Source organism: Jaculus jaculus, chromosome 1 (genome assembly GCF_020740685.1).
Source record: "Jaculus jaculus isolate mJacJac1 chromosome 1, mJacJac1.mat.Y.cur, whole genome shotgun sequence".
NCBI classification, from domain to species: Eukaryota; Metazoa; Chordata; class Mammalia; order Rodentia; family Dipodidae; genus Jaculus; species Jaculus jaculus.
The window spans coordinates 157,917,919-157,934,292 of record NC_059102.1 but is presented as its reverse complement, the minus strand read 5'-3'; the positions used below and the strand labels follow the sequence as shown (position 1 = coordinate 157,934,292).

The 16,374-nt window shown below is 51.0% G+C and overlaps 1 protein-coding gene across 1 annotated transcript in view; it reads left to right on the top strand.

Annotated features, from left to right (window-relative positions):
* The first annotated feature begins 2,675 nt into the window (after positions 1-2,675).
* The window catches only part of Ano1 (anoctamin 1), a 185,672-nt gene continuing 171,973 nt past the window's right edge, over positions 2,676-16,374 (top strand). Inside the window, exon 1 of the mRNA XM_045161684.1 lies at positions 2,676-2,881. Coding sequence (XP_045017619.1) covers positions 2,824-2,881 — 58 coding nt within the window. The 5' untranslated portion in view covers positions 2,676-2,823. The remainder of the gene's footprint in view (positions 2,882-16,374) is intronic.

The following is a 16,374-nucleotide window of genomic DNA, read 5'->3' as shown; positions in this document are numbered from 1 at the left end:
TGGGGTTTCTGGGGAAATGGGTGGGGGGGCTCCTCTTCTGGTACACTCTATCCTCCCCCCCCCCCCCCCGCAGACCACACAGGCAACTCAGCTTTTGCCAGCCTGGCATCCTTCCCATATGATTTCACTTACCAAAATAGCAGCTGAAAGCAATGGTTTTTAAAAATCCAGTTGGCTCAGGTATTCACTGAAACATCTTTTGAACTTCTGGACCTGCCACCAGGCTTTTTTTTTTGCATAGGTTGAACACAGGTGACTGGTTTTATCTGAATGCAACTTAACTGGAGCCAAGCAAATGAAAAGAAGAATGGCTTCAGTGTGAATGAATCCATATCTACTAATGGCTACTTAACATTCTTCTGATAATAATAATGCCTTAAATAAAATAAGTCCTCCATTTACAAACTATAATAGCCTCTCCCTCCCCCAAGGTAAACAAGGAGGGGTAAAAATAGTCCAAGGAGTATTTACATTTCCCCTCCTGAGCCTTTTGGGTTTATAATTCATCATTCTAAGGGTAAAAATTCTAAAATTTTCTCTGTATTTACACAACCGAGCCATCGCTATGTATCGCGTTAGCTATCAGACCCTTCCAAGAAAAATGACTTGTTGCCTTAACTCCCACACGATGGGCAGATGGAAAAGCTTTGTGAAGGGAACATGAGTGTGGAAGGAACCTTGACAGGCCCTGGCTCCGGGCAGCTTCTTTGGGCAGACTCCGGGCCCAGGGCACACAACCCACGGCTTCTTGGCAAGCTCACGAGAAGAGGATGAAGGTCCCACCTGGTATTGGGTTTCTCAGTGTCTCAGGACAGACAGACTTCCAAATAAGAAGACTTACAAGTCAAGTCAGTTTTCTTCCTGACCCTCCCTCCCAGAGTAGCCCTTGGGTGGAGACAGGAGGGAGGACCCAGCAGAAGACATTTATTTATTTTTTTCTTTTTCTTTTTTTTTTTTTTGTTTTGTTTTTCGAGGTAGGGTCTCACTCTAGCCCAGGCTGACCTGAAATTCACTATGTAGTCTCAGGGTGGCCTCGAACTCACGGCGATCCTCCTACCTCTGCCTCCCAAGTGCTGGGGTTAAAGGCGTGCGCCACCACACCTGGCTTGTTTGTTTGTTTTTTGAGGTAGGGTCTCACTCTAGCCCAGGCTGATCTAGAATTCACTATGTAGTATCAGGGTGGCCTCGAACTCAAGGCGATCCTCCTACCTCTGCCTCCCAAGTGCTGGGACTAAAGACATGCGCCACTATGCCCAGCCAGAAGACATTTCTTTAGGGCTCAACCGCTGGCAAGTTTCTGCCAGGGGCTGTGTATATGGTATCTATTTCAGGAGGCTTGGTGGGGACCAGAGCTCATCCTCCTGGGAGGAGGTCCTTCCCCATGGCTGTGGAGTGCCCCACATAGCACATAGCATCAAGGTCTAGCTCAAGTACGAAGTACAGAGCTAATTTTGCAGGTGACCTAAGGGTCCCTGGCACCAGCCATTGTCAACCTCAGCCCAACTCGCCCCCTTCCCCAGGGGGGTGCAGAAATGAATGGTACAAAGACTTTGCTGAAGATGAGGCTGGCCACCCCTCCTTCTGGCCCCTCGTGTGGTCAGGGAGCGGCTGAACGTTTTGTTTAGGGTAGTTCTGCCGCACAATTTATGAGATGTATTTGGAGCTGTCGGAATGTGGGGTTTGCAGATATACAAGCAGGCGCCTAGGCAGGCCGAGCAGCACCCCTCGCTCCTGGCTGCCCACAGCATGCCGCCTCCTGGAGAGTGAGGTCTTGGCTCTCTGCCCGGTGCCTGCCTCAACAGCCATGGCCCCGGGAAGGTCAGAAGTGCTGGCCCCATTCTCTTCGTCTCCGTTAACCAGAAGGGACACAGAACTGGCTGTGGCCTTCGGTCCAGATTCCTAAATTCTGCACAGGCTGGGGGAGGGGCAGACACTTAAAAAAAAAATCCCTGAATTCAGCCCCAGATGTTGGTCACACCTGCCATCCCAGCATTTAGGAAGCTGAAGCAGGAAGATCGCCCTCAGGTTCTGGAGCTGCATAACATCCTGTCTCAAAATGAATAAAATAATGAATAAGCAAATAAATAAACAAACCCTCCTCCCTGAGGTCAAGTTCAAACATTGACCTCCACACGGCCAGCTCTCCTTCCCATCCCTGGAATATCATTTGATCCTTCCCATCCCTGTCACCTCATTTGATCAATTGGCAGTTATGGCCCCTTAGGGTTCTGTTGCCACCCACGGAGCTGTCCCCAGCCCAGGGCTCAGTCCAAGTCTCTCCAACTCATCATCCTTCCCCCGCACCTCCGCCCACCCCCCCCGACTCTGCTGGGGCTCGGCCGGCCTCACCCCACTGCTCAGGGCCCCACCTGCGTGCCTGCGTGGACGATAAGGGCCACCTCGGGAGTTGGGGCCACTTGCCCCAGCGCAGTTGGAGCTGGACATTGTTTCTCGGTGTCCGGTGGCCGCGGGGGCGTCTCATTCCACACGGGGCGGGGCCAGGCGAGGAAGTCCGTAGGTGACCCCCCCTCTAGGGACAGGAGGCCCGGGGACCCCAGGACCAAAAAGCAAAGGGGGCGGAGCCGCGCTGCGCAGCGCCAAGGACGGCCAACTTGGGCTCCGGCGCGAGCGCCGCTAGGCGGTCTGCCTCTGGGGAGAACAGGGGACACTTTCCCTTCGTAGTTAGGTCCCAGACCATCCCACCCCACACACACACACCCCGGCCGTCAGGGCTTCCGCAGACTTCCAGGGGTGACTTGGGTGTCCCCTATCCTGGATCCCGTGCGTCCAGGGCGCACCGGGAGTCAGAAAGCAATCCGCACCATGCAGGAGAGTGACATCGGCCTGGAGGGCTTGTCCCCCAAGGACGTCCCTACAGACCGTGAGTATCCAGGGGCGGCTCGGGGTTGGGGTCCAAGGGACCCGAGCGCGATGCAGCAGTTTCTGGGATGCACAGGGACAGCGCGTGAGATGCAGGACCCAGGGACCCCCCCCCATCTTGGGTAGGGGGACTGCCTGCTCCCCAGCGAAGGCGAAAGGGGCGGGACTTGGTGGGTGGAGGTCGCGCCAGCCACGTTTCTGGGTTGGGGCTGTGACGCCCAGCGGATGGAGTCAGCGCTCCCCGTAGAGGAGAGGGACACTCCGGGGGCCCCCACGGAGGGACCCCGCCGGCCCTTGGGGCCCTTGGGGCCCTCGCGGCATCTGCCAGGCCTCCAGGCGCTTGCGAATCCCTCGGGAGCGTCCCCCAGCTCGCCGTGTGGTTTTCGGATGTTTTTACAAGCGCTGTTAATACATTTAATATTTCCGTGCAATTCCGGAGATTTATTTGTGAGCTGAAGTAACTCTTATGACTCGAAGTCGTAACGGAAACGGCCAAAATCCTCGCCGAGTTGGGAGATAAATGAGGTTGGGAAACCGGGTGGTGGTGGTGGGGGGGGCTTTGGCTGTCCCTGACTTCCTCGCTGGGGTCCCTGCCCATTAATCACCACCCTAGAGATTTTTATATCAATAATTTTAAAATAAATGACCCAAGCGATGTTTCCTCTGCCATGTCCCAGTCGGGGTTCTGGGGTTATTAAAGAGGATGGAGTGGGGAAGCAGAAAGCTCTGCCACCTCACACCACCCAAGCCCCCCCCCCCCCCACCCCCCCCCCCCCCCGCAGGCACAGCCTCCAAGCAGCTCTCCTTCCCTCCATCTCTCCCTTCTTCTCCTCCTCCCTCACTTGGACTCCCAAAGAGAAACTTATTCCCAGGTGCGATTCTTCAACTACTCAATTTGGCTTCTTTCTAGAGAAAGAGAGAGAGAGAGTGTGTAGAGGCAAGACCCAGGCTACTGCCAAGGCTGGCACTGGGTGGCCAGGCCACTCTGCCCTCCAGGGCAGCTTCCTAGAGCTCAGTTTGATTCTCTCTAGCACTGGCTGCAGGCATCAGCTCCTAACTGACCACGTGCGAACTTCTGACAGGTCCTGGACCCTGAGTGGAAGGTTTATCTTCACACAGCTGGGCGCATGGTCATCATCGCTGCACAGGCAGGAAAACTGGGGCCTCCCAGAACGCGGGTTGGTACCAAGCCCAGAGCACCACCCTGGCTGCAAGTGTCCTGAGGTTCTTTGTGATCTCTTACCCCCACCCCAGTCACAGTCCACAGGTATGCTGCCCAGCCGTGTCAAAGGAGTCATGTCCTGTCCCATGCCAGCTGGTATGCAAGGGAAGCCTGTGTTCTGGTGTCTAAGGGCGCTCTCCCCGATGGAGGTCAGGTGTGGGCACCTGGGCTTTCCATGGATGCATTCCCACAGACCATTCTCAGCTGTGCGCCAGGCAGGCTTTTTGCCCCTCTCCTGCTCTGGCTATCTTCTGTCAAGAGCAAAATCCCCAAACCGGCAAGCCACCGTCCATCCCTGGCTTTTCACTGACCTGTGTGCCTACCCCACAGCAGGTGCAAGTGTTGGGCAAGCCTGAGGGTGGCTACCAGCCCTTCTGGCTTGTGATGGGAATCACAGCCCCGAAGCTATTAGCATTTGCAAGTAAATAGAGAACAAGGAAGGCAGAGAATCACTGGACAGATCCGGGGTCCAGAGGGCAGGTTGGCTCTGTCTCCATTTGAGCCTCTGAGGGGATTGCCTCATGCAGCCCAGTTGCAAGGGGGCAGGGCAGGTGCGGGCTGGGGTTCCCAAGCTAAGCTCTCCGTTCTTCCGTGTGCCTGTGGCCACCTGCCTTGCTCACACCACACCTGTCCTCAAAGCCTAGAGGGCTGTGAGGATGACTCAAGTCTGTGACCTTCCCTGTGTGCCTGGCTGCTCTGCATGAGCGAGGCCTGCTGTTCTTTCATTGTCACTGTTACCATCTCCCTGGTCCCCACTGCCACCTTCCGTCCATGCAACCCAGATGTGAAATCACACTTGGTGCTCTGCTACTTAGCCCAGCGCCTATTCCTCCTTGCTTCCCTGTGACACCCTGGAGCCTTGGGTCCCGGAGCCCAGCCCGGGGTCAGATGTCTTGTTCAGGGTCTTCTTTCAAGCTACCTGCCTGTGAGCTCATGGTGGCCACCCCACAAGGGCAGGTGGAGTTAGGGGCAGATCCACTGCACCCCTTCCCACTGAGGCCCGTCTGCCCACCACACTGCTCAGAACCCAGTGAGGACATCCCTCGGGGACATCTCTGATACCACGGAAGGCACCTAGATGGCAGGAGGCAGGCGGGGGAGGGAGGAGAGAGGAAGCCAGCCGCTATAGGCTGTGTGAGCGGGTGAGTGTGCGTCAGGCACCCAGGCACCTCGCACTGCGGCCCGTGAGCGTGCGCTGAGCACCCTACTCCCTCACTTTGCAAACCAGGTCTGCTGAGCACTCACACCGCTGACGTGGGGTAGGGGGAGGATTTGGGGCTCAGGTAAGTTTCTGGGTATCTAGTTACTGTACTCGGGAATGGGGGGGGTGTGTTGAGCCTCCTGAAATCCACCCCAGTCAACGGTGACTGGCACCTGCCCTATGCTTGACTCTGTGTCTACCATCCTGGGCACCCAGAGAGGGACAGAGCAGATCAGGCCTTGGCCCTCATGAAACCCTTGGAGCCAGGTTGAATAAAAGCTGGCACTTGACTTCAGAATGCCTGGAAACTGAGATTCCACCTGCTGTTTCCATGAACGGCCTGTTCTAGAACTCTCAGAGGTGGCAGCTCGGTATTCCGTCTCGTGTTCAGACACCGTTCACTAAGGGTTCTCAGGGCTGTTCCAGACGTATGTCACTATTTCATGTGTCCCATAGCCGAGTTTAATACTCCGCATGTGCCGCTTGGCTTATCCACTCACCCGTCAATGGACACTTGATGGATTGTCACTTTTGAGTAATGTCACAATGAAAATTTTCAGGTTACTGTTTAGGAGCCTGTCCTCAGTTCTGTTGGGTAGACACCCAGGAGTGAAACTGTTGGTCACACAGTCGTTCTACCTTTCACTGTTTTTTTGTTTGTTTGTTTGTTTTGTTTTGTTTTTCTGAGGTAGGGTCTCACTCTAGGCCAGGCTGACCTGGAACTCACTCTGTAGTCCCAGGCTGGCTGTAAACTTGGTGATACAGTGATCCTCCTACCTCAGCCTCTTGAGTGCTGGTACTAAAGGCGTACACCACCATCTTCATCATCTTTCACTTAAAAATATATATTTTATTTGCAAGCAGAGAGAGATAGAGAAAAGAGAGACTGTCAGAGAAAATGGGCACACCAGGGCATCCAGCTGTTGCAAATGAACTCCAGACACATATGCCACTTTATGCATCTAGCTTTACCTGGGTACTGGGGAATTAAACCCAGTTGTCAGGCTTTGCAGGCAAGCACCTTAACCGCTGAACCATCTCTTGAGCCCCATCTTTCACTAAAAACTTTTTATTTACTTATTTGCAAGGGTGGGAGGAGAACAAATGTGCCAGGGTTTCCTGCAGGCCTAGGCCTATGCATCCAGTTTTATGTGGATACTGGGAATTTGAACCCAGGCCATCAGGCTTTACAAGCAAGTGCCTTTAGCCATTGAGCCATATCTCTAGCCTCCATCTTTCACTTTTTTTTTTTTTTTTTGGTTTTTTGAGGTAGGGTCTCACTCTGGCTGACCTGGAATTCACTATGCAGTCTCAGGGTGGCCTTGAACTCATGGTGATCCTCCTACCTCTGTCTCCTGAGTACTGGGATCAAAGGCATACACCACCACACCCAGCTTACCATCTTTCACTTTTTAAAAGGAACAGTTAAATGGATTTCCACGGTGGCTGTCCCATTTTATATCCCTGTTAACAGGGACAAGATTTTCAATTTCTCTCTACATCCCACATTTGTTATTTATCTTTGTTTGCTTTCTCTTGTATGTGTGTGTGGGAGGGGGCTGTATACATGCGGGTGTGTCCTTGCAACAATCCCCTGCGCTTGTTTGCAGTTGGAAGACACTCACCAGCAGTGGCCAGAGCAGAAGGTCGGGTGTCCTACCCCATTGCTTTTCTGCCCATCTTATTTGAGCCGAAGTCTCTTACTGATACCAGAGCTCGCTATTTTCTGCAAGTCAGCGTGATTTCCTGGTCTCTGCTTCCCTTTGTGGGGTTGAGGTTAAAGGTTCTTGGGGCCGTGTGCTCAGCTGTTTCTGTGGGATCTGGAGAGCTGAACTTTGGTGGTTTCAGGTCCCCTCGGGCCTTCATGCTTGTGTAGGAAATACCCTTAACTACTGAGCCATCTCTCCAGCTTTGAACTTGCCCGGTAGACCTTCGAGCTGGTTTATCAATGACTGTTCTCCCTTCTTTGGAGAAGGAGTTTCAAAAAAGATTCCTGGGTGATGTCTACTATTAAAAATTTGCCTTTTTGTTGTCTGGTTGTAAGAGTTCCTTCTGTAGCATGAATATGAGGCTTTATCAAGTTATATGACGTGCAAATATTTACTTGTATTTGCTTTCTGATATCATCCTTTGATGTATAAAAGCCAATTTCTATGACGTCTATCTTACCTGCTTTCCCTCTTGGGGCTGTGCGTTTAACGGTGTCTGTCAGCTCTAAGACTCCATTACCAAATCCAAGGTCATGAAGATCCACCTCTGTTTTCTTCTGAGAGTGTTGTGGTTTGGGTTCTTATATTTAGATCATTGATCTGTGTTGGGTTGGTGTTTATGCATGCGGCGTGGAAGGGCCCAGCCTCATCTTCTGCACGTGAACACCCAGTCATTGCGGCAGCGTTTTTCAGGGGTTTGCTTTTTGAAAAACTTTATTGACAACCTATGTCCATGTAGACAATACACTATGATCACAATCCCCTCCAACCACCCTCCCTTTTCCCTCCTTTTCCTACCGTACCCTCAGCTGGATCCCTCCTTCTTTCTAGCTGGTCTCTCTTCTGTTTTGATGTCATCATTTTCCCTCCCATTACGCACGCAGGTGGAGTGTGGGTAGCATCAGCCACTGTGAAGTCATGAATTCCACTGCTGCTTTGTGTCAGGAAGATACTGTTGCAAAGCATTCTTCCCCTTCCTTAGGCTCTTACATCCTTTCTGCCATCTCTTCTGCAATGGTCCCTGAGCCTTGGAGGGTGTGATACAGATATCTCACATTTAGTGATGAACACGCCACTGCCACTTTGGTGAATTGTGAGTGCCCCAGGTGGGCACCACTATCTGAAAAGAGAAGTTTCCCTTACCAAAAGTGAGAGTTGCATTAACACATGGGCATAAACATAAGTATTTAGAGGGCAATTTGGTGAGCATAATATATGCATTTAGCCAGACAATGCGAGCAGTTTTCCCCTTAGGGCTTATGACCTCCCCAGCCATAAGCTTTTTTTTTTTTTTAATCTTTTAAAATTATTTATTTATTTATTTATTTGAGAGCGACAGACACAGAGAGAAAGACAGATAGAGGGAGAGAGAGGGAATGGGCGCGCCAGGGCTTCCAGCCTCTGCAAACGAACTCCAGACGCGTGCGCCCCCTTGTGCATCTGGCTAACGTGGGACCTGGGGAACCGAGCCTCGAACCGGGGTCCTTAGGCTTCACAGGCAAGCGCTTAACTGCTAAGCCATCTCTCCAGCCCAGCCATAAGTTTTTGATTAGGTTTTCTGTACTGGGCAGGAATTCTCTCTTGTGTTGTGGGCCTAAATCCAACCAGAGGACATTTGGCAAGTCCTAAAGCTTGCAGGGTCCACTGCTGGTTAAGACTGTTGATGACTTTTCTACCCCAACAGGCTGTATCCTGACCGCTACTTAGGAGGGAGGAAGTTTCCAGTGTAGTTCCAGTTTGGTTTCTCAGTGGCCTGCAGCCCAAGCATGTGATGTCTTCAGCAATAGAGTCTAGGCTTTGCTTTTGAGTATGTTAATAACACCAAATCACCAAAGCCTATGCTTGGAACCCATCCTAGTCACTTAGGGTTAAAATGGTCATCTGGGGTGCTCTGTGTGCACTCCTAGGGAAGAACAAACTTCTCACTAATCCCAAAGCCAGGGACACATTCCTCTGAGGACAGCAAGGGCAGGGATGGTCTACCTGAAGACCAGCTCACTCCACCCTCTGCAGCTGACCACGAGGCTGGTGCAGACCATGGCAGAAGCCCCAAAGCTGTGGAGGCAGTGATGGGCGAGGCTGATGTCCTGTGGAGGGGCCACACAGAAGCTTCTCTGTACTGTGGAGAAGTCGAGGAAGATGTCTGCCACCATCGCAACTGCATGCACAGTTCAGTGCTCAGTAAACTCTTGTGCTGTGCGTGTGTGTGTGTGTGTGTGTGAGTGTGTATACACATGCTCCTCTGTGTGCAGGCGTAGCAGTTGCTTTCTTGTTGCTAGGACAAAACACCCAATCAAAAGCAGTACATGGGGGCCGGAGGGATGGCTTAGCGGTTAAGGCGTTTGCCTGCAAAGCCAAAGGACCCAGGGTCGATCCCCTAGGACCCGTGTTAGCCAGATTCACAAGGAGGCATATGTATCTGGAGTTCGTTTGCAGTGGCTGGAGGCCCTGGCACACCTATTCTCTCATTCTGTCTCTCTCTCCCTCTTTCTCTGCCGAATAAATAAATAAATAAATAAATATCAGTATGTGGGAAGAAAGGGTTTATTTCAAAGGACGTTTCATGGCAAGGAAAGCATGACAGAGCTGGAAACTGGCTCATGTCGCAGCAGCTGGGAGGGAGCAGCAAGAGACAGCAGGCTCTGCCCAGTGGGGCTGGACTAATACACCCCAAATCCCCCACGCCCCTGTGACACACCTCCTTCAACAAGGCTTTACCTCCCAAATGCTCCACCCCTTTCCCAAATTGCCACCAGGCAGGGGCCACGTATTCAGAACATTCAGGCCTATGGGGACATTCCCTTCAAAGCACCACAGCAGCTGTGCATGCAGATGTGTTTCCATGGGCGTGCGGAGGCCAGGGGGTACCCTCTGATGGTGTTCTTCACGTACCACCTACCTTTAATTTTATTATCCTACTTTACTTATTTTTATGTTTTGGTTTTTCAAGGTAGGGTCTCACTGTAGCCCAGGCTGACCTGGAATGCGCTCTGTAGTCTCAGGATGGCCTCGAACTCAAAGTGATCCTCCTACCTCTGCCTGCCGTGTGCTGGGATTAAAGGCGTGCGCCACCACGCCCGGCTATTTTTAAAAAACTTTATTTATTTATTTGTTTAGTTAGTTAGTTGAGACAAGAGGGAATGGGAGAAAGAGAGTGTATAGGCACCCCAGGGTCTCTTTCTGCTTGAAGACAAATTCTAGACGTATGTGCCACTTTGTGTATCTGGCTTTACATGGGCACTTGGGACTCAAACCTGGGCCAGCAGGCTTTGTAAGCAAGCTCCGTTAACTTACTGAGCCATCAGCCCAGTCCCAAATCCACGAGAGACAGGTCTCTCGTGGATTTGGAACTCACCAATTAGGCTAGGCTGGCTGGTGAGTGAACCCCTGAGATCTTCCTGTCTTTGCCTCACCTGCACTGGGATTACAAGCACACTACCATGCAAGACAAGCGTCTCACACAGTGAGCCGTCGGCCCAGCCCCGGTCCTTGCTCTCTCGTATCGACACTGTGATTTACATGACGCAGGGTTATCCACTGGGGAAATAGGCTCTGTGTGCCGAGGCTACCCCTCCCCCAACAATCCCATCCCCTCAGCTCCAGCTGCTGTTGGGGGAGGGGAGCAGGGGATCCCCCTCCTCTAGAGCACATGGTGAGTTGGCCTTTAGTTAATTCTCTCCACTGTGTCTGCTGCCTCCACCCAGATAGACTTGGTCCACTGAGTAGGAAGGACCAGTCTCACTCATTTTTCTAGTCCTAGCACAGAGCCTGGCCAGGGCAGGGCTTGGTGAAAGTCAGATAGATAGATGGGTAGGCGGATGGACAGATGGATGGATGGATGGGTGTGCAGATGATTGATGAGTAGTGGGAGGATGGATGGATATATGAAAGCTGGATGGACAGTGGGTGACTGGGTGATAGATGGATGGTGGACTGATGAGAGGTACATGGTTGATAGGGCGGTAAGTGAATAGGTAGATGATGAATGATGGATAAACGGGGGGGTGGTGAGCAGAGGGACAGCTGGTGGCCGATACCAATGGTTTAGACCTTACGTGCCAGCGCTCCTGTGTTGTGGGTGGTTTCCTCGGGTCACTCTCTTCAGTCCTCACTTAGCAGGTTCTTAATATCAGGAGCCTCTTTTTAAAATATTTTTTGTTTATTTTCTTTACTTAAGAGTGACAGACAGAGAGAGAAAGAGGCAGATAGAGAGAGAGAGAGAGAATGGGCGTGCCAGGGCCTCCAGCCACTGCAAACGAACTCCAGATGCGTGCGCCCCCTTGTGCATCTGGCTAACGTGGGTCCTGGGGAATGGAGCCTTGGAACCAGGGTCCTTAGGCTTCATAGGCAAGCGCTTAACTGCTAAGCCATCTCTCCAGCCCTCAGGAGCCTCTTTGACAGACATGGAGATTGAGGCACCGAAAGAGCAAAGACTGTGACCCAGTTCGCACAACCAAGAGTCCTCACGCATGCGCCCGGAAGACTCTGGCTAGCCCGTAACACTGATGCTCCGACAGACACCGAGAGGCAAGGCTTGCCACGGCCAGTGGCCGGGTGAGGCCTGGAACTCTGACAGAGCCAGGACTGGGGTTCCCGGACCTCTAAAGGAGAGGAATCACTTTTTTCTGACTTCCTTGCCATTGCAGGAGCCATGCCTGAGAGGCAGGGTGGAGCCACAGCCCTCCATCTCTTCCTAAGCCCGCATCTGCTCCATATGGTTCAGCCTCTCCACCTCCATCCCCAGCCTCGCCTTCCGTGCCGGGCCCACGCACCCAGGCTTTCCCACTGTGCAATGAAACACTAAAAGCCTTCCGGGCCCTCGGAGGTCCATTTGACAACGGGCACGTGGCTGTTAGGTAGACAAATTACTAGTTCCATGTGTTTGGTGCTCAGATGCCACTCGGTGGTAACGTCAGCCTCCCTTTCCGTGGCAACCCATGGGGACATTTGCTTTCTCCAAGCCTTTTCCCCTTGATTCAGCTGGGCTCTGGGTTCCCACGCACAGCTCTCCCCACGAGGCTGAGGCTGGATTCCACCCGAACGGGCAGCAGCTGCCTCCCAGGACAGCCTCCCATCTCTAGCCGCACCCTGTTTGCCTCCAGGTATGGTGTGTAAACACGACATGGACACCCAGACTTAATCCCTTACACAGCTGTGGGACGGCTTCCATACACTCACAGCCTTTGGTGATAGTGATTTTTCAATGCATTCATGAGGCGGCTCCAGGGAGGAGGCTCTGATGGAAATGAAGCTATTGATACCGCTATCAGAAAACAGGCGCTTTTGCCATCGCTGGTATCACACAGTTTCCTGGGCCAGGAAGGGCATGGGTTAGGGAATTGGGGGTGACAGGATGGGGGAGAGGACCTGGGGCTACCTGGAGTCCTGTTTGTAGACTCTGTGCAGAGGAGTTCCACATCACAGCTGGGCCAAGAAGGGCCCCTTCAGTCCAGCTCAGACGGGTCCTTGGAGCCCTCCGCTGCCATCCTTCATGCTCGTCACAAAGGGTGGGTGTCTACTTTCCCCTCCCTGACACGCCCCCACCTTCAGCTCACTGACCAGTGCAGCTGGGAACCCTCCTATGCATGTTTCGCCCCCATGACGCCCCCTCCTGTCTGCTCATCCCAGTGAGCAGAGGAGACGTTGTCAGACACAAACACGATGACCCTGTCCCTGTCCTTATCAGGGGAGCCCAGCCCCTGGCTGAGCAGGAGTTCCTCCCCCAGCTCCATCCTGCTGTCAGCTCTCCTACCTCCCCTCAGTCCCTTCTTGCCCAGCTCCTTCCCTCTTCTCAGCAGCACTGCCCCCCCATCTCTCTTCCCCCCTCTATCTAGGGTCTCATTCTATGATTCGGCCCTTCTCAGGCTTCCCTAGCAGCACAGTGGCCCCTGTCCTGTCACCATTCTGGTGGGCTTTTCAGTGGTGTAGTGCTCCCCTGCATCACCAAGGGGAGACCCTTGGAGGACGCTGTGGGTATTGAGCGTGCCGTTTTGTTCTTTTTTGTGTGCTATATGAATGGATGGATTGATGGATGCATGGGTAAATGGGTGGGTGGGTGAATGTGTGGCTGGGTGAATGGAAGAGTGGGTTAAAAGATGCATAGCTAGGCAGAGGGATTTATAAGGTATATCAATATACCTTTGTAGCTATCAATATATAGATGCAGCTTTTAAAATATTTTATTTTTATTTATTTATTTGAGAGAGAAAGAAAGAGGTAGATAGAGAATGAGCGTGCCAGATACTCCAGCCACTGCAAGCAAACCTCAGTGCATGTGCCACCTTGTGCATCTGGCTTACGGGGAGTTGGGGGGGGGGTGGAGGGCTCCCGGGGGATTGAACTTGGATCCTTAAGGTTCGCAGGCAAGTAGCTTAACCACTAACCACTAAGCTATCTCTCCAGCCCTAGATGCGGCTTTTTTTTTTTTTTTTTTTGGTCTATTAGGAAGTAGTCTAGTAGTGGCTCTGTGTCAAATGCCTGGTTTGTGGTTATGTCCTCGCTTGCACGCTGTGTCTGTGAGCTCACACACAGTGTTTCTAAAGCCAGCCCATTGCCTTGTTGGTATTTGTGGCTGTGGTAGTTTGAATGCATGTCCTCCAATAGACTCAGGTATTTTATTAAAACTTGGGTTTCCTGACTTCCGGTTAAGATGGCGGCGTAGGTACCACGCCAAAATAGCCTGGGGGGGGGAGACCAAAAAAAAACTCAGCAAAATACACACTTTTACTAAAAAGTGAGGTGTATAGGAAGTTGAGGCGGCAGCGGAGAAGTGGAAGAGTTATAGAGCATCCGGAGCCTGCACAGGCGGGAACAGCGGCCCGGGGCGGCTCAGCTACCCGCCGCAACCGCGGAGCGGCAGAAAACCGCCGGACTCTTGGCTCGAGCCGCAGGACAAGCCAGGTGCGGGAATTTCCCCTCACACCGCGCTCTCCGCAACTCAGGAAACGTGAGGGGAGAGCGGCAGTGAGCAACGGAGGGAGGAGCAGACCGCGAGGTAAAAGCACACGATACAACCAGAACAGCCGCGGCTCCCTCCCCTCCCCTGCCGCCTGAACCGAGCTCCAGCGAACACAGCAGCGGCCCGGGACCCGGCCACGCCAACTTGGGCTGACGGCGGGACCCAAGCAGGAGCAGAATTTGGCAGCAACTTCAGCGGCTCCAGCACCGGTACCAGTGGCCCCAGCAGCAGCGGACCCAGGAGAGCAGCGGCTTCGGGGTGAGCAGCAGCGGTGGACACGACAACGGCAGCTTCAGCAGTGGTGGGGGCTCCGGCGGTGACATCTACAACAGCTGCAGAGGCGGCGGCAGCGACTCAGTTTGCCCCGTAGGAAAAGCAAGTGCCCAGCTCCAGAAATCAGAACAGCAACCCGACGACCCAGGCAGCAACTTGACTGAGACCACAATCACCCAAGGTAACTGGGATTGCACCAGGGAAGGGTCTCACCTGGTCACAAGCTGACTTGGATACCTCAACAGACCAGAAATCTAAACCTCTTTGTTGATAGAGGATCTGGTCATTATAATAACTACTCTTGCATACATACTCGGGGCTGTTTTTGATGGAATGGGTACAGTGTTTAGCTAAATTTTAGAATCTACCAGTATATTATTCCACTCAGCCTGCTTGAATACTCCTATAGCAGGGAAACTCAACCCCTAAGAACATCTTTGTAGATACTCTGAGAGTCTTAAGAGCCACACCTAATACCTTAAGGTCCTACCCTGAAAATATTTTACACCAAATCAATTGATACAGCTAAGAATACACAGCTAGCTAGAAAATCCAAGCATTAACTTAATCCAAGATGCAAAAATATATACATTATAACACAAGAAACACTAAAAAGCAAGACGATATAAATCTACCTAAAAGTATTAATGCATCAGAAATGTCCTCCAGTGAGAAAGAGTTAGAGGAAATGCCTGAGAAAGAGTTCAAAAGAATAATTATAAATATGTTCAAAGAGGTCAAAGAACACATGAAAACAATCAAAGAAGAAATCAAAGAGGAAATCAAAGAGGAAATCAAAGGAATCAAAGAAGAGGCAGGACACCAATTTAATGAAATAAAGAAGGCAATACAAGACATAAATAGAGAAATAGAAATAATAAAGAAAAACCAGTCAGAATTACTAGCAATGAAGAACACAGTTAATGAAATAAAAAACTCTGTAGAAAATCTCACCAGTAGGATGGATGAGGGAGAGGACAGAATATCTAAGCTAGAAGATCAGGTGGCAGACCTAATGCAGTCCAACAAAGAGAAAAACAAACTTATAGAAAAGTATGAGTGGGAATTTCAAGATATTCGGGACACTATGAAAAGATCCAATATAAGAATTCAGGGCATAGTAGAAGGAGAAGAATTCCACTCCAGAGGCATAGTAGGCATCTTCAACAAAATCATAGAGGAAAATTTTCCCCAAATTGGGAAAGAGGTGCCAATACAGATACAGGAAGCCTTTAGAACCCCAGCCAGACAAAACCCAGAAAGAAACTCTCCTCGCCACATTATACTCAAACTTCCAAACACACAAACCAAAGAAAAAATATTGAAAGCAGTTAGAGAGAAAAATCAAGTTACCTACAAAAGCAAGCCCATCAGGATTACAGCAGATTATTCAACACAAACTTTTAAAGCCAGAAGGGCCTGGAGTGATATATTCCAAGTTCTGAAAGATAACAACTGTCAGCCAAGGTTACTTTATCCTGCAAAGTTATCCATCCAAATAGATGGAGAAATAAAGACATTCCATGACAAAAGCAGGTTAAAGGAATATCTGAAGACAAAACCAGCTCTACAGAAAATACTTGATAGAATCCTCCATGCTGAACAAAAGGAAAAGCACACATATAAGGAACCTAGAAAAAACCAGCCATACTCAAATACCAGTTAACAGAAGAGAGCACAGGTAGAACCAGTAACACACACACACACACACAAAAATGGCAAACATAAATACACACATTTCAATAATATCTCTTAATATCAACGGTCTCAATGCCCCAACGAAAAGACATAGATTTGCAGACTGGGTTAAAAAGCAGGATCCTACAATTTGTTGTCTTCAAGAAACTCACCTTTCTACAAAGGATAGACATTATCTTAGGGTGAAAGGTTGGAAGACGGTGTTTCAAGCAAATGGGCCTAGAAAACAAGCAGGGGTTGCTATCCTAATATCAGACAGGGTGGACTTTAGTCCGAAGTTAGTCAAAAAAGATAAGGAAGGTCACTTTATATTGATTAAGGGCACACTCCAACAGGAGGACATTACAATCCTAAACATATATGCACCTAACATGGGGGCTCCCAAATTCGTCAAACAAACACTATTAGAACTAAGGTCACAGATAACACCAAA